The 17,955-nt window shown below is 46.1% G+C and overlaps 1 protein-coding gene across 1 annotated transcript in view; it reads right to left on the minus strand.

Annotated features, from left to right (window-relative positions):
- Positions 1-8,651: 8,651 nt before the first annotated feature.
- The window catches only part of LOC129118996 (T-cell activation Rho GTPase-activating protein-like), a 69,677-nt gene continuing 60,373 nt past the window's right edge, over positions 8,652-17,955 (minus strand). Inside the window, exons 2-4 of the mRNA XM_054630674.2 lie at positions 14,381-14,576; positions 13,804-13,921; positions 8,652-13,679 (exon numbers count right to left, since the gene is read on the minus strand). Of these exons, the coding sequence (XP_054486649.2) occupies positions 13,618-13,679; positions 13,804-13,921; positions 14,381-14,576 (376 nt within the window). The 3' untranslated portion in view covers positions 8,652-13,617. The remainder of the gene's footprint in view (positions 13,680-13,803; positions 13,922-14,380; positions 14,577-17,955) is intronic.

Raw genomic sequence — 17,955 nt, forward strand, 5'->3', positions numbered from 1 at the left:
TAGATTGCTCTGTTCTTGATCCCTCAAATCACGGTTCAGGTTTCAAATGTCATTATTCAATTGTTTCTTTCTTGACACATGTAATGCTGTTTCTCACAGTGCAGCTTCACTGCTGAACAACGAATGGAACGGACCCACATGGAGGATCTATAGGATCCTCCTCGGATTTGCAGCGTTCCCGTGCCTTAACGTGCATATCTAAGCTGTCTCTGGGACCCAGTGGCAAGGTGTGTTGTACCCCATTGTGAGGCTACTGACTTCAGCCTTGCTGGCATTCTCCAGGATTCAGTGAAATGACAAGACTTGTTTAACCCTGTGCATGTCTTTTAAAATCTTGCTGAACTGGAGCCTGAGTAAAGCCCAGGCCTAGCAGGCATTCCTGTACATGCTCAAGGATAATGGTTGACTAATGAGTTCAGGGAGAGCTGATGGACAACTTATAGTGACTGCGATCTTCAGTGCAGCTAATTTACATCCTTAACATTTTTAGAATTTCAGTATGGTGTCTGTACATCAGAAGTCACCATGGCATACATACTGCCCTGTTTTCTTGCAGACATAGGAGCTTCGAATTCTTACTCTCAACCCTCCTACATTCCAATGCAATTCCTTTCCTTAATGAGCATGCACCCAAAATGACCTTGTGTTCCATTCTGCAAAATGGTGCACTGTTTCCTTGAATGCTGGAGCTCACGTTTTCACAACAAAAGTTGCAATTATTTTTCTTTGCAGCAAGATTTGCAACAAGACAGGCTTTGAAGACATATTTTTGGCCTCTCATTCGGCTGACAAGAATTTGGTCAGCCTGGTAAGAAATCTTTTGCATATGGCAAATTAATTTAATTGAAGCACACCTTTACATTAATCTTTTAAAAGAGCCTTCTGAATGTAAAGGCACATACTACTCCTCAGTCTGCCATTCCCTGTGCTTTTCAAATTTTTTTATTAATGAGGCAGGTAGAATCTGACTTCATGCAATTGATCATGACATTGTGTTAACAACTGTAATATAAAATTAGCTCCTTTCATGACTATAAAATAATTTCCAAACTTCCCTCCATCACATGCTGTTCCTTATTTGTTACAGTTCATTTTTTGTCATTCTGGAGTCTCAGAAAACTGTGTGCTGTGCACTACACTGCTGACCAAGGCATTGGCAAGGCAGAAACTGGATCTATCTAATCATTAAGCACTACTCAGCCTTTCCCCCCCACAGCAGATGAGATTTACTGAGCACAAAACCTCATTGACATTCTTTGATGATACCTTTGATTTGTGGTGGTGGCAAAACTACTTGTCCCAGTAACCTACAATTACTACATTTAAGTGATAAAACTCACACAAATCAGCATCTCCACCAACAATGCAGTTTCACTATTTTAATGTTGCAGAACTACTTGCATTTTACTTTTGGCACAGGCTCTGATTTAATTCCCAGTTAAGTCAATGGGAGCTTCAAGAATCCTCCTCTTTGCTTCAGTGATAGGAAATAAGCCCAGCAGTCAAGGTTTATTCTCCAAATATTAGCAGAAATGCTCTGCTTATCAGGCAGTTGATACTGTTAGCTCAAAGGCAATAAAATCTTTGCATCCAAACATAAGCTTTTGTTAGATCTTAGTTGACAGATGGATTTATAAGTTGATAATACAATCTTGAATTTCTTCTTAAACTTCGTTAAATTAAAGCATTTGGGAAGTGTGGATCTTGCCAAAATAGCTCTTTGAGGAACAATACTGAAATTGTGATGTCAGTGAACTTTGACTTTCCAACCATTGTAAAGTGTCATTAAAAGACTATTATAAAACTGGAATCTAGTTTTATTTTTGTTTGGATGAAACAACTGAAGACACATGGACAAGGGCAGAGCTAACCAGATATCAGGTATCTAAACCTGCAAACTTAACTTTCTGCTCCCTCCTAAGCTTTTTCCCCAGTAAAGACAACTTAGCAGTGGGCTCTGTAAAAGATTCCATGGACTTTTATGTGCTGAGGGCAGGTCCTCAAGCACTGGGAAATTCCTGAAAAGACTGTCATAGATTGACAATGGACTTGTAATCAAGCTCTGAATGTGAGCGTGGAGAAATTTCCCAATTTCAATTTCTAGATATGGTATCAGTGGTGGAAGTGCCCAACTTTGTGAAATGTGTAATTACATAGTAAGCTGTTGTATATGGCTCGGTAGTGGTCCCAATGTGGCAGCTTGGGAACACTTCTAGAATAGTACATGTTAATTCCTGAGTGAACAGCTTTTGGAAGTAGATTTTCTTTTAATGAATTAATGAGCAGCAGCTGTTGGGAGGAATGCATTTCTCTTTCTTTCAACAGTGCTTCATATGTAGAACAAACACACATAATTTGTGCTGGTACAAGAATGATATGCTTCTAAATATATGGACAAAAGACATGGCCAAGATTGTTCTTTAGACATTACAAAGCACTGCCAGGCAAACAGTAGCATAATCTTTAGTTTAAACAATTCAGTACACCTGGAAATAACTTTAAAGCCATAACATAAATGGGTTCTGAAACCCTACAACAGGACTTGGACAAACAGAAACAGCTTCTGCAAAGTTTATGTATTGCACTCTACTTGCCAGAAATGTAGTCTAAGTCAGGAAAAGGTGTGAACCAAATTGTTCAAAGTGCAACAAATTGATTATTTACTATAGCTGCTAGCAGACAAGGAATGTAAAATGTCATTCCTGGTCTGTGTGCTTAGCATGTGACAGACCTGTGATCTGGCAGAAGCTGCCCAGGAGTCTTTTGGCTCAGGCTCCAGATTAATACAGATCTTGCCTGCACAGACAAAATCCCGTGGGCGATGAAGGGCTTACACAAATGACTATTTCAGGGCTATGCCAATATGTTGCTGCTTTTCCAACCTGTATTGCTCCAAGAAGATGCTGGGAGCATTTTTTTCTACTGGCTGTAGAAAACTGGGGATTCCGGACACCCAGCTCCATGTGGCTTGATTTCTACATTCTTCTGAGAGCTACATCCAACAACTTCAGGGACGATGACTTCTCTAAGACTTAAGGAAGACAATTTGCACAGCTTGCTCTGTCCCATGCTACATTTGCCAAGCCAATAATTGCATCTTTCCTGAAACACTGTCTTAGCTGAACCGTTTGGTGGACTGGAGAAACTTCCACATTAATGTAACGATACTGGGCAGTTGGATCTTGACACTACTTGCTGTGGAGCTCTTCAATCACATGAAATGGCAGTCTGCTCTTTCACCTCTCCCCGTGGAGTTTTCTGACCCTCCTCTCATGTGTGCACTGATGTATCCACCAGGCCTGGAGACTTGAGGGACTGCAGCTGCCAAAAAACTTATATCCCACCCACCATCACACACTATGTATATAAATGGAGCATGAAAGTCACACATGGCTTTTATGAGTCAGGTGTTCTGGCAGCTATTTTTGAATGGCACTGAGTCCTGGTAACATTCAGCCCATTTGTTAAATGTTTACAAAGCACTCATGCTATATAAAAACAAACAAACAAACAAAAAACTCAAAAAAAAAAAAAAAAAATTCTGCAGTGACCTGAGCCCTGAGCCATTGGACTCTGTGCCATCCTGTCATGGAGGACTGGGGATGTGAGAATGTTCCTATCTAGAGCTCCAAATCAGCAAAACTGAATTAAGGTATTTTAAGGTCCAGAAAAGGGCAATGAAGCTGGGGAAGGGTCTGCAACACAAGTCCCATGAGGAATGGCTGAGGGAGGTGGTGTTGTTTGGCCTGGAGAAGATGAGGCTCAGAGGAGGCCTTATCGCTCACTATGATTCCCTGAAAGGAGGTTGTAGCCAGGTGAGGGTCGGTCTCTTCTCCCAGACCCTAGTGACAGGACAAGAGGACATAGTCTTAAACTGTGCGAGAGGAGGTTTAGGATGGACATTAGGAGGAATTTCTTCACAGAAGGGGTGATTAGACCTGCCCAGGGAGGTTGGTGGAGTTACCATCCCTGGAGGCGTTTCAAAGAAAGACTGGATGTGGCACTGAGTGCCATGGTCTAGTTGACAAGGTGGTGTTCGGTCATGGGCTGTGCTCAATGACCTCAGAGGTCTTTTCCAGCTTAGTTGATTCTGTGAAGGTAGCCCGTACACCTAGAGATGGACCCAACCTGGCCGCTCCCTGCCCGTTCCTTTTGCTGGTGTCAGGGATACCCAGGTGCCACGGCACACTTTCACAGTTAGACCGGCACCAAAGCCAGCTGTGCCTGGTGTCAGGGGTACCCAGGTAGCTGTGCCTGGTGTCACCGCTCCCTCGCACCTGGCTCCCATCACACTCACACCTGAGCCCAGCTGCCCCTGCCAGCCTTTCATCGCTGCGCTGCCCGACACAGGGACAGGCGACGGGCGGTGTTCTCTGCTCTGCAGGTCTGGCTAAGGATGTACGGCCTGAAGTGCGCCTCTGGCACCCTGCCTGCAGGCCCTGCCAATCCCACCCTAGGGCGCTGCTCCCCTCCCCAGCAGCAGCGGGCGGGAGCTCCCCCATCCCGAGCGGGCAGCGCCAGCGCCCGGATGCGGCAGAGGGGCTCGGCCAGGGACGGGCCGCGCATCCCCCGTTCCAGCGGGACAGGAGGCGGCAGGGGACCCTCGGCGCTGTTCGGAGCAGGCCCCGGCCCGGTGCCGGTTCCCGGGCATGCGCGCAGAGCCCGCGGGCGCCACCCGTGCCCCCCCGGCGTTGGCGGGAGCGGCGGGACTTTGCCCCGGGCGCGGCGGTGCCGTCACGCGGCGGCGCCCAATGGCCCCGCGCGCCCGAAATAGCGCGCTATAAATGGCGCCGCCCGCCCCGCCGGCCGGCCCAGGTGTGGCGGTGCTGGAGCGCGGGGGCCGCCGCCCCGGCCCTCCCCTCCCCTGGTTGCGGCTCACCCACGCCCCGAGCGGCCGGCTGGGCGCGGTCCCGGCCCGCGGGAGAAGCCGCGGGGCAGGGTGTGGCGCCCTCGGGGCCATTGGTGCCTGGCTTTGTCACTTTTTCCTCCCTCAAGGACTCGCTGGCTCTTCCTGCAGGTCTTGGTTCGTTCCTCCCTTCAAAGCGTGCGCTTCACCTGCCTCTGCAGCAACCGAGGGGAGCCGGTGCCACGGCGTCGTAAAAAACCCAAACCTGTCCTGGCAGCCATGTCCTGTGTGTGCTTTTAAAACAGCATCTGTTTGAGACCTGAGACTGCCTGTTCCCAATGAAGGAAGCGGGCTGATAAAGCTTATCGCCTTGGCCCGAGCTCTTCCATCTCTCCTGCATTAGTCTGAGCCCTGGTGCCACGGGAGAAGGCTGCAGAGATAGCGCAGGGCCAGGCCCTCTCTGGGCAGGATGCTGCGGGGAGGACACAGGCCTGCCCTGTATCGGGCTCCCCACCCGATACATGCACAATGAATGCATAAACCCAAATGTGGAAAAACCTATGGTTGGATTTTCTTTTTATCCCCTTTCCACCTGGGAAAGATGGGGATGCCTCACCAGGAGGTAAGGAGAGCAGAACTGTGAAAACTGAAATGACTCAGAATGAAAGCAAATAGTCTCCTATTTGAGGATGTGTGCCTTTTTTAAAAAGTGTTAAAAATATACCAAGTTCCTCGCTATATTCAAGACTGCAAGGGCTGTAAGTGCAGTGGACCCCTTCCAAGATGTGTCCCTACTTGCTTGAGCCGTGCTGGTTTTGTGGACATGCTCCCAACACGTGTTCTTGGTCTGCACTGTGCAATTGCACCTATTCTCACGCTACTGCTTGGCCATAGTCCTTTGCTACTCTCAGATAAGGTATCTGCTGCAGGATCACTGGGTTTGGATTTGGGGTTGGGGTTTTTTTTTGTTGTGTGTTTGTTTGGTTTTGTGGCTTTTTGCTTGTTTGTTTTTGGGTAGTTTTTTGGTGGCTTTTTTGCCTTTTTTTTGTGAGACCTTGGTAAGATAATAAAGAATATGCATTTCCTGTTGGGGAAGAGTATCTTACATAATTTTTATACACACACATGCACACATATATATATATATATGATTTCGTACAGCTGAATTCTCTAAATAGGAAGTTTATTCTCTTGTTGCCACTGGATTCAAGGAGAGGTATTTACTGAAATGCTTAGCATAACAGCTGGGGAAGAAGAGTGATCATCAAATGAAATTATGAGGTGGCAGGTTCAGAAGAAGGTACCTCTTCACACAAAACAGATCTTGGGTTACTGCTACAGGACGTCAGGAAGCATTTTAAAGAGCAATTAAGCATGATCACAGAAGAAAAATCTGTGCAGGGATGTTCAGCACAAACAGCTCTGATTCAGGAACTCTTTGAGGTGCAAATCCTCATCCTGCGGAAGCATTTTGGGGAGCAGCCTCCCCTCTGCTCATGCTGTCATTAGCAATTCCTGTTGGCTGCTCTGGAGATAGTCCCGGACTGGACTTAAAGTGCTGCTGTTCTCACCCAGCACAGTCATCCCTACATTTAACTGTCATTTCATTCAACATGGGTTTTTTTCCACAATCTTTAAAAAGTCATAGACAGCAATTCTAGCAATAAATCTTTGTGACACAGAAATGCTCTTTCTTTATGTTCTGTACCTCTCTTGTTCTTTCCTGCCTGTTATTTCGATTGAGGAATGGAAGGTTGCTTCACTGAGTGTTTGTGTAACACCACATTATCAAGCTGAGCGCTGGTCCGTGCCTGTATTTCCTAGTTAATTATTTGATATAAATAAATATTAATAATCTGTATTTCTGAAGGTGGCCACAAGCCAAAAGGCTTGCTGCTTGTTTAAACACTTGAAGTAAGAAACTGTGGAGCTCCAGTCCTCGTGTGCTGGCAGAAGGAGACAGATGGGCCATTTGAGAAAGTGATTAAAATACCAGCAATACCTGCCTAAACAGTTACAAATTCCACACTCCACATCTGCAAGGGCTTGTATTTATTATCTGGGGCACGGGACCAGGCCTTGTGAGCCTGCTGATACTGAAGGGTGAGAGCAAGGATGAGGTGCCTGTGCTGTGGGGGGCTGAGTGATGCCAGCCCCCCACCTCTGCCCTGAGCTGCCTAAGCCTGGCTGAGGGCCCATGGGCAGCTCCTATTCCAGCCTTGCTGCTGGAAGGAGGTTTATTGCCACCTACACTTTCTGTTGAAGAGTCAGTTTGGGCATATTAATATTTGCAGGTTTTTTTTTTTTTCAAAAACAAGACAAATTTTAGGGCTCAGGAGTGGAAGTGCCCTGAGATCACATGGAGAAAAGGAGCATGATCATTCCATGGTATTGAACGATATTCAGGCATGAGTCTTCTGAAAAAGATTCCTTTCCTGTCAAGGCTGGAGAGCCTCTATAGACTCTCATGTCCTTTTCTAAACATAGTGGAAATCCAGTGTGTCAGTCACAAGGCAGGGGTGAGTTATATGAGGGAAGGCCGTTTCCCTAAGGAGAAGTGAAAAGAGGACCTGTTTCTGCTGAGGAGTCCTTGCCGTATGGATTGGATTTTATAGCGGTGTGTGGCTCTTGGGTTGGAGGCACAACTTCCCACATGTACAAGGGTCCAGCTCAGGATGGATGTGGGCAAAAGCCAAGCAGTAGAGCTGTTGTTCTTCCTGTTTGTCTCACTTGTGTTCCCATTGCTCTGCTGATTGATGGCAGGTCAGCGAGAGGCTGCATATGGAATGGGAGACAGCAGGTGCTTGCAGAGATTGACCCTGCAAGCCCATCCTGCTGAGAAGTCATGTTTCTTTTACATGACTGCCATCTCTGTTGCTGATAACCGTGCAGATTGTGGTTTTAGCAGCCCCTCAGAGACAGCTGTTTCATGAGGATGAGGAGTTCTTCAATAGCTGCTTAAACATGAAACTACCTTGGGCTTTGTATAGTGCTTTTCTCCAGAAGTGAGTTAGCATATACTGTAAATAAAGACGGTAAAACTAAATTTATTCTTTAGTTGGAGAACACAGGCCTGGAAGGGGTGGAATAAGGAGCTGAGTCCCACAGAACCAGCAACAGGGATTGGGCTTCAGCCCAAAAAAAGGGCTGCAGAACAATTATTCCACCCGCCCCACACTCAACATACATTTATACCACATTGTCTGCACTGCCATAGCAACGGTCTGTACTTCCCAGTAACTTTTTAATGAACCTCAGACTGGTAGTAGGTGTCCAAAAGTCCCAAGTCTGAAGTCACACAGGAAGAATGGAGAGGTCAGGGGCACTGGCACTGCATCCTTGTGGCTGATGGATTTTCCAGTCTCATGTCCCACGCTGCTGTGGCACCTCCTAAGCTCATGCAAAGTTCTCAGAGTACTAGGGAAGAGCTCTCCTGATTCCTGTGAGTTTCAGCTCCTGAGCAACACCTGACCTAGATTCCCTTTTAGTTTTCCTTCAGTTCATCCAGTCCATTCCCACAGACACTTCTAAAGCCCTATATTGTCTGCAAGGCCGGGTAGCTCCTGCAGCCCAGGCACAGGGTGTAGGTTGTTCCCATGGAGCAGTTCATCAGCACTTCTGTAGGGACTGCAAGTCACCTGTGACTGGGATGGCAGGAGATCTTGTGTCTCAATAGCATTTGGAGGGCAGCAATGTTTTCTTGGAGTGGGGCAGTAGCTGAAACTCTTTGGAAGAGGAAATCAAATTTCCTAAAGGTACAGAGGTGGTGCCACAAAGGCATAAGGAAAAAAAAAAATTATTTTTTTTAATTTTCCAGGAGAAAGACTTATCTTTATTCACTGTTATGTCTCCAGACAGTGCTGATTTACATATATAACATATATAACATTTTCATTCAGTCTGTGTTTTCCACTAACCAGAACTAGACAGTGCCTATCATTTGGGCAGTTATATACATGAAAATACATTAATTTAGATTTGTAATTTTTACATTTTAGTGAATAATATTTTTGCTCTTCATTTGGTGCGCCAAACCTGCCAGGGGACCTCAGGCACAAGCACTGTTCTGTAAGAAGAAGAATGTTGGCAGAGGTGGCTCCCCAGTGCCATGGAGAGCATGGGCCCATGGGGATCAGGTAAACTCATGCTGGCACTTTCTCTTCTTCCTTAAGCTTTGGCCATGGGAGGGTTTGGGCAGGCAGCTTGCAAGGTTGGTCACCCTGGAGTAACCTCACTTCTCCAGCCTCAGGACATTCACTTGCCTCTGCTGCCCAGCAGAGAGCCCAGGGCCAGCTGTCCCCTGTCAGGCACAACTCTTGTACCCTTTGGTACCCCCCAGCTCCCTGCCCACTTGTCAGCTTGTCCCTGCTGCACGATTCTAGCGCTGCTTTGTGCAAATGTTTTGGGGCAAGTGGAAGGAAATGCAGCAGAACCTGCCCAACCACTGATCTGTCTACTAGCAAGATGCCCTCTCTGGGTCAGTGCAGTGCAATTTTATTGGCATAGGAGCCTGTCTGGCTCCTAAGTAAATTCTGTTGCCACTGCTATCTTTAAGTTAGAGCAAACTTAAATAATTCCCACTACTCAGCTGAAGGAATGTGACTGCCAGGCTGACTGCAGAGCGCAGTCGTGTCCTTTCACCAAGAGTCACTTGCAAAAGGTGTCTTGGGAATGGCCATTATAATATTTTTCTTTTCAACTTAGGTACACCTTATCCATGTGAAGAAATATTTTTCATCAAATAAGCATTCCTGGTGCCCATGCTGCTGTTATCATTAAACAAATATTTCATTTAGGGGGTATGGAAACAGATTTATGAGGTTTTTTTATCAAACACAACCATTAGCTGTTGACAAAAGAACACAGATTGCACCATATTTTAGGGTTAAGAGAATTGGCTCTCCTATTCTAATATATTCTCCAAATTTATTGCAAGGTAATTTTTACCTTGCAATAAATTGTAGTAATATTTTCATGCCACCTTTTTTTTTCTTAAATACAGATTTTGAAGTGTGGGTATTATTTACAGGCTTGGATGTATTTGTAAATTCTAGTGATGTAAAAATGGCACTCATATGAATGATGCTAGAGGAAAAATATCTACATTTAAGTTTTCACAAAATTTTCCACAAGTGCCCTTCACCCATACTACAGCAGGTGGGGATGAAATCCCAAGCAACATTAGCTGAACCACCTTAGGCTGACCTTGTAGTCTCTTGACAATTTCCACAACATAAAAATCCGAACAAACTTTTCACATTCTACTTAAAAAAAAAAAGTGATATGAAGTCAGGAGCCTGTCTTCATAGATATAACCAAACATGCTTTCTTTTCTCTACTTGTGAGTTGTTCATATCACTTCAGGTAGGTGAGGACAGGGACTCTCTGAACAACACTTTTAATGTTATGTGAAGATTAGCAGTGATGTACATACTTTGGAATTTCTCTTCAGTGTTCTTGACCTTTGATAAACCAATTTTACTGAATTATTGCAATTGGTATAATTAATTTTTCTTACAACAATTTAAGAATAAAAATAACGTCACAGATAATTTAAATACTACAACTCAACACCCTCTAATTAAATTTTTCAGCCAATAAAACACAAGGTAGAAATGGCAGAAATTAAAATCTTCCAGTTGACAATTGTTCCTTGGATAATTCCTAAAATAAATACTAAAGTTAGCATTCAGCGGCTTGAATCTTTTTTGCAAATATCCACACCAATCCTCCTAGTGATGCTAAGTCTCTTGTAAAGGTATGAGAGGACATCCAGTAATGAGTAATCCCTAAAACTGATATTTAATATTCCACTAAAGAAGCTAACATATTTACAGTTCTCACATGCCACACCTTAACATCCTTTTTATTTATTTTAAACCAGATAAAATAAGCCATAATAAGACTGATTTGTATGAAGTCATGATAAGAGTCTCCATTCTCATGAAAACAAAACCATTGTAAAGCCCTGGTCCCACTGACTTCAACATCTAAACCAAATTTTCACTGCCAGCCTTTGACTCCTATCTTGTGTGTCACCAAAAGAAACAGAGCAATTGTTCTCAAATACTAGCAAGCAGGTGGGGTGAGCATGGAAGATTCTAGTTTCAGAAAGATGACATCTATTAGGATACTTTTAGGAATTAATGATAAATGAAACATAGAGCACAGTATGTTGAGTTACTGTGACATAGACCCCAGAGTTTACAGAGGAACAGTTCACCTTTAAAAGGTGAAAGGTGCTGTGCTAGCCTAATTTTGACCTCAAACCATCTGACTGTAGACACTCAGTTTAACACATTCAAACCTGTTGATCCTCAAACCACCGAGTGGATATGTTGGTGGTTACATCTCATTGCTTCTGATTTTTAGCCACCCACAGAGAGGGTGACACCTTCCAAGGGAGCTTTTCCATCTAAGCAAGATCTGCCCTGATTATCACTGAGTAGTTCTAGCCCAGGATGGGTGGAAGGCAGGGCCTGCCTTTGAGGTCACATATCTAGGTGGTCCAGGGAGGTCCAGTGGACCCTTTTGAGGATATGGGGTGTGGCTCAAGCCCTTGAATGGTGTCATTCCTGATATTCCACTCTCAGACTGGGATCTACCCTGCTAGGTCAGCACATATGGCAGACAACACTCTGATGACCTTTAGGAACAGTAGCCTTTGCTCCATTGCCTGCTGAGGTGCCTGTGTGAGACTCTGTCAGGGCTGAAGAGGCAGATGTGCTGATAGCTTTGCTGTTAGTAATTTCTCAGCTCCCTGTCAGCCCCCAGGCCCATCCTAGCTGGGTCTGTCTGTTCCATCTGCCCTGGGCAAAGGGGAGAGGGTAGCTGCTGGCAACCCTGCAGTAGCAGCCACATCAATCTCCTTGATTGTCTCTCTAAAGATTATCCTAATCCTCTGTTGCCCATTAAAACCATTTTGGTCCAAGCCCAAAGGTAAAATTTTATTACCATTTCAGTTTTCAGGTTTTTGATTTTTACCCTAAACTAGGGAAAACTTGGATTTTGGTACCTTGCCAGGTTGCATCAGTAAGCTGCCACTGGTCTCCTGGTCACTGCCACGGCTGTACATTTAGGGAAGCCCAGTCCCTAAGCCTGGGGAGATCTGGAGAGAAATATTATACAACCCAAAGGGTATGACAAGCAGGATGGATGCCAGAACGAACTTTACACTGAATAACCTCTGCATGACAAATGCTAAAGTAATGTCTGCTACATCAACCACCCACGGCCATGGTGCAGACTGTGGGCAACAAATATGTGGGTGTGCAAGCCTGCCTTTGAGGGAAGGCTCTAATCACAGGTAAAGGTGCTTTGCTTAGCTTTATCAGTGACATCTGGTGGCGACAGACAGTAAAGTAATTTCAAATCTTTTTAAAGGTTGTGTAGGAGTTTGAATGGCTCATCCCAAATGAAGTATTTTTGACAAAGATGTGTTCCCCAAAGTGTATTTCTTTCTGAAAAAAACACATGGTGACCATGCTCCATGCCAGGAGCAAACACTAAGCAGATCTGTATATAGCATGGGATCTTTTGGTGATGGGAAACACTGGGACCAACGAAGCCACCAAAATATATAATGTGCCTGAAAAGCAGTTGATAAATACCTGATCTTTGTTACTGTTAGCTGCACAGAGCCTTGTGAGTGTTCCAGATCTTACAGCCCTTCTGAATCAATGAGCATGGCAGCAATTCAGCAGCTGTGGGTGGGGGACCAGTGTCAGCTAATGCAGGGAGAATCATGAGAGCTGCTGGGGGTTAAGTGGTGAGTGGGCTGGACTGAGACTCCACACAGCCTCCCACAGCCCCTGTGGGGACTGCAAGGGAGAAGCTGAGCACTTATCTGGACCCTATTTCTGTCTTCCCAGCCCCTTCTTGGGCTGGACACCTTTTGTAGAGGACAGCATTTCTCAGAAATGTGGCTCTTAGCTGAAAGCAGCAGAACCAGTGCACATGGAGATACCTCTTCCTTAATTTTGCACTTAACCTCATGGTGTAAATGGAAGACTTTTTTGTTTCAATATCTTCTGTGAGAAGTTCCTTTCTGATTTTGGCCCAGTTTTGCATCAGAAGCTTTGTTCATACAGGAGACTTGTTTTGACAGTGGCTGGGGAATTTGCACCTTTCCTTTTCCTATTTGCATGGCCATGTGTACTCTTCTTTCTTCTTGGGTGAAAAATGGAGAGGGTTATCTCTTCAGAAAAGCACCTTCTCACTACCTGGGTGCACCCCACTTGCTGCTCTTCTGAATTCAGCTCTAAAAAGCAAAACTGCAGGACTTTGCTGTGATTTTTAAACTTGACAATTCAGTAAGGTAATCATTATCCAATAAATGAACAGTGAAATGAAACAAAACCCAAAACTCAAAACACAACTAAAATCATATACGAGACATCTGTGCATGTTGCAGTGTCACATCCTCTGTAATGTGTTCTGCTCTTCTGAAAATGGTTCTTGAGAGGACATTTCACACCCACAGATTTCTGAAGCCAGCATTGAAACTTTCAAGTTTCATCTCACCTTGAAGAACAAACAGTTCTTGAAGCAGTTAACTTTGATAAGGCAAGTGCAAAAAAAGGACAAAGATAGGATATCAGCTATACTGAAAATATGTCTTTCTTTTCATAGCCTGTTCCTCCTGAGAAGCAGTGACAAAATAAAGACCTCTAAATCTGTTAGGTTGGGAGAATGATCCTCTCCTTTAAGCCTGCCAGAAAGTTTCTTGAAATCTCAGCACATCTGTAACAAAATGTGGTTGAATCAGATGTTTAACATTGGGATTTAAGTCTGGATTGTGATTGTTGTAATTTTGAATTTCTAGAAGGCATTCCTGTAGAAAAACACTTCATTAACATATTGAACTGTCAGCAACTCCCTGTGTTTCCACAGATATATTCACATATCAAATTCAATAGTTTGGCCCAGTTGGTGACATCCCCAGTCTCTTCTCCTACCTGTGGAGCTGTCTGTGTGCTCTGGTGACTCCTCAGCCAAGGCACAGGCAGGGAAGGAAACGTCTCCCTCAAATATTTCCATGCAGTTGTTTATGAGGAACTCCACCAGCACTGTCACCTGCACACAGAAAACAGCCCATTTCAGTCAAGACAGATGGAAGATTCTTTCCTCACCCTGCCTTGCTATCTTTGTAGGAAGGACAGCACAGAGCAGGTTGGCTTCTGCCAAAATCCTGGCTAAGGGTGAGGCCTAAGAGGTCTAAGGGTGAGTCCACCATGGGGGATAAGGCCTGATGCTGCAAACAATACAGACAAAACACCATCAGCCACAGCTTTGGCCTCTCTGCCCAAGGGCCCAGGGGTGACAATGGCCATGGGTGCCCCTTGCCCTCCACATGCAAAGTCTGCAGGAGCTGTGCTGTGACTTTGGGGGCTGCAGGGCAGCTGCTGCTCTTGCTCAGCACCCCCAAGGCCCAGGGGTGCTGCTCTGTTCAGCTGCTGCAATGGCAGTGGGATGGATCCCTAGGATGGCTCTCAGTTGCCCCAAGGGAGCGGCTGCTCAGTGAGTCCAGCGCACCTTGTCATTCATCTCCTTCTGCACTTCCAGCGGGAGCGTGCTGTCCGTGCCTGGGCTCAGCATATTTGGGCCAATGCAGATGGCCAGGTTGCTGGAGTCCATCCTGTTGGTCTCAGCATTTTGGCTGATGTGGTGGAGCAGAGAGAGCAAGAGCTTGAGCAAGACGAGGTTTGGTCTCGGCAGCTTGTCAGCCACCCTGTGGGAACACAAACAAAATGTCACCTTAGCTGATGGTGCAGTGGCCTCTGCTTCTTGATTTGAGCAAGTCTCCATTAACCTTAGAGTGACACCACTTCCTCCAGAAAGGGGCATGTGTGTGCTCTCTGTATCTTTCAGAAATCCCCATCTGCAGCTGTGTGGGGTTAATTATGAGACCTTGAATTACAAGGTCTTGACTGAAAGGCAGCATTGCAGAAGTCCATGTCCTGGAATAGATGAGGTGACATCAGGAGATGTCACTGGAGGCTTCCCAACGCCTATGGTTGTGCTGTGGGGCTTTCAAAGCTCTCCCAGTCAGCCCCCACAGCTACTGTTCCTGAAGGGCAAAATATGGAGGTGGTCTCCATGTGCCCAACCTCACCCCCAGCAGATGTGGAGGCTCTGTGTCAGTGCCTGTCCCACAGCACCGTGACTGTGTTGGCTGAGGCACTGCAGCCTCTGCCCTGTTCCTATGCCGTTCATTTTGTAGGACAGCCACCAGCAGGGTCTGCCCTGGACAAAATGGAGAGCAAGGGTGTTTTCCCATCCTCACCAGTTAGAGGCTCCTTGAGAGTGTTACAAAGTATTCAGAGACACGTAGATAGAATAGAACAGAACACTGTGAGCCAAAAATTCATGAAGCCAGGGGAGAGGAACATGGAGAGGGATAGGGACATCCTCTTCAGAAAGCCTATGTGCTGCCACCACTAAGTCCAAAACCAAAAAGTCATTCAGACCTTCAAGATGCTTTAGAAAAAGAGACTGTGATGGTTTGATCCATCACCCCAGAGCTGAAGAGACACAGAAATGCAGGTAGGTGGTTGGATGTGGGTCCTGGCTTCCAGAGGGACTGCTGCTCCCCAGCTATGGGTCTGGCACACAGCCCTGACTGCACGTGGGGCTGCACAGCCAGGCACGGGTGCTACAGGATGCCTGGCTGCTGCAGAAGTTGTCAGCTGCAGGTTCTTTTCAGCATTGAGGAAAATTGCACTCCTGGATATGTCAGCTGGAAGGAAACAGTTTGGACTTTGTGTTTGATAAGAAGTCTGCCTCCTGTGTGGATTCGATAAGAAGCCTTTCACTTTCTCCCAGGGCTTCTCCTCCAGTTTGGCTCTGCACTCATCATCGCACAGGGGAGGCCACGGGGGTTTCCAGTTCCTGTTCCCCGCTCGGAGCCGCAGCATCCTCCATTGAGTGAATGAGCGTGTGCGCGGGGGAGCGGGGAGAGGCCGGAGGGAGCGGGCGCTGCAGGCACTAGAGGGCAGGACAGCCCGCGGCAATCCGCATGGAGAAACGGGCGCGGAGACATTAGGAATGTCACCTATTGCACATGGCACACCGGCACTGGTGACACCCGTCTGAACTTCCCCCCTCTGCTGAACCCCAATGGTGTCGACCCTTTGCAAAATCTGGCCATATTTTAACGTGAGGAACCAAAACTTAGGATCACCCGACACTGTCCACAGTACAAGCACAGACTCAGAACGGTTTGGATTGGAAGGGACCTTTAAAGATCATCTAGTCCAATGCCCCTGACAAGTCCACATGTCCTCTACTCAGTCCACACCACAGTTGTGGGTTTCAGGGCTTTTTAACTGCAGCTGCCAAATGTTTCCAAACCACACCTCAGCTTTCAAAAAGTTCAGCAGAGCTCTTTCAGTCTGTCCTTTGAGAGTGGAGGAAAAACCACATTATCCTGCCTATATTCAAGCATCTTTTTGGATGTCCCAGTAAGTAGCCCTTGTCACCTTCTTGACAGAATTTGGTGTTTTAGCCTTCTGCCACCATTATGAGGTGACTCAGCTGAAGGTGGGAGAAATTGTGCACCACACATCCAGCACACTTTGTGAGAGTGAAGCAGAGGTTTCAGCACACAGATTGGCAAGACGCTGAATTTCTGTTTTTTTGTTTGTGGTTGTCACAGAAATCTTCCTGCAATATTCATGAAGAAAAAGGATGTGTCTAAATTAAACCACTGAAAACCAGAAGTTGTTCTCTGGAGGAAATCTTTCAAAAAGTTTGTATCCCACATGGACTGAAAAAAAAAAAAAAAAAAGAGGGAAATTTTCAGAAGAGCTCAAGCTCCTGAGTGCTTTGAAAATGTGTAAATGTGTTCAGGAACATTGTCCATGTGGAAATCTAGTCCCACAGTCCAGTGGAAATGACAGGACACCCCCTTCTTTCTACTGCTTAACTTCCGAAATCAAATACACGGACTCAAACCTCAATTACATGTAGAGCACACTGTTTGAAATCAAATTAAACACTCAACAGCCACCTGAAAAATGCATGCTGTACCTCAAAAAGCACAGATTATCATGGGTTTATTAGGCTTATTCCCAAACCCGGTGCAGGGATCAGCCTTGTTCTGTTTGCACACTGCATTAAACTCATTTAGTCTGCAGTCCCAGAGCTGCCACTGGTGATTCATTTCCTCCAGCATCTCTGGCTGCTTTCCCAAGAGCAGAGCTCCTGGCACAGACCCTTGACACTGCTCCTACCCCAGTCCCCAGCTAAGTAGCTGCCTGCATTAAACACCAACATTTTCCCCTCATGGCGACCTGGAGGGAGAGCTCAGCAAGAATTATGCAATCCACTTGCAGCAGTGTTTCCAGAAGGAATGCATTCCTGCTGTCTCATTGCTCAGGATTCACCAGCAATTTCTCTGATGCTCTTTGTCCTCAAGGGACAAATTCTGCCTCATCCCATGCTGCCTGATGCCAGATTCCCTCCAGACCGTGGGACTGCTTTTGCAAGCAGCTCTTGCCAGTCGGGGCTGTAAATATGGAGAGGATGCAGATGTGCTTCTTTTCCAGTGCAGATGTGCCTCTTTTCCTTCAAGATACAGTTCCTGAGCAGAGTTGTGTAACATCCTGGCATATGTAGATCCAAATCATTTGCAATACCTGATCTATGTGCAGCAGTCCTGGGTATGATCCATGACATACCTCCACTTAGTTAGCTGACCTGAACAGGAAAGTCCATCTGGGGATGACATGAGTTCTGGACTTGGACATAAACACCAGAAGAGTCCTTCAAGAGCAACTGGAGAGCTGAGCAAACCAACCCAGGCACAGAGGTTGCCTCACCCACACTACAAGATGCTGGCCACCAGCTCTGCAGGGAACACTTCCCCAGGGGTAAAGTGTTCATGTGGCCCCATGCAAGAGTCAGGCACTCTCCATTGCTAAATCTCCTTCCAGCAGAGACCTTCTGGGCTGCAGAGGTACACCCCTGCCCCCAGCACACACATGAAGTAAGATACTCCTTCACTGCATGGTCCCTGCCAAGAGCTCAGCAGATCTCACTTCCCAGCCCTCAGAGCAAAGAGCACACAAAGGAGAGGCTGCACCTCTCTTTTAATAGAAGCTCAGGGA

This window comes from Agelaius phoeniceus, chromosome 3 (assembly GCF_051311805.1).
Source record: "Agelaius phoeniceus isolate bAgePho1 chromosome 3, bAgePho1.hap1, whole genome shotgun sequence".
In the NCBI taxonomy this organism is placed as follows: Eukaryota; Metazoa; Chordata; class Aves; order Passeriformes; family Icteridae; genus Agelaius; species Agelaius phoeniceus.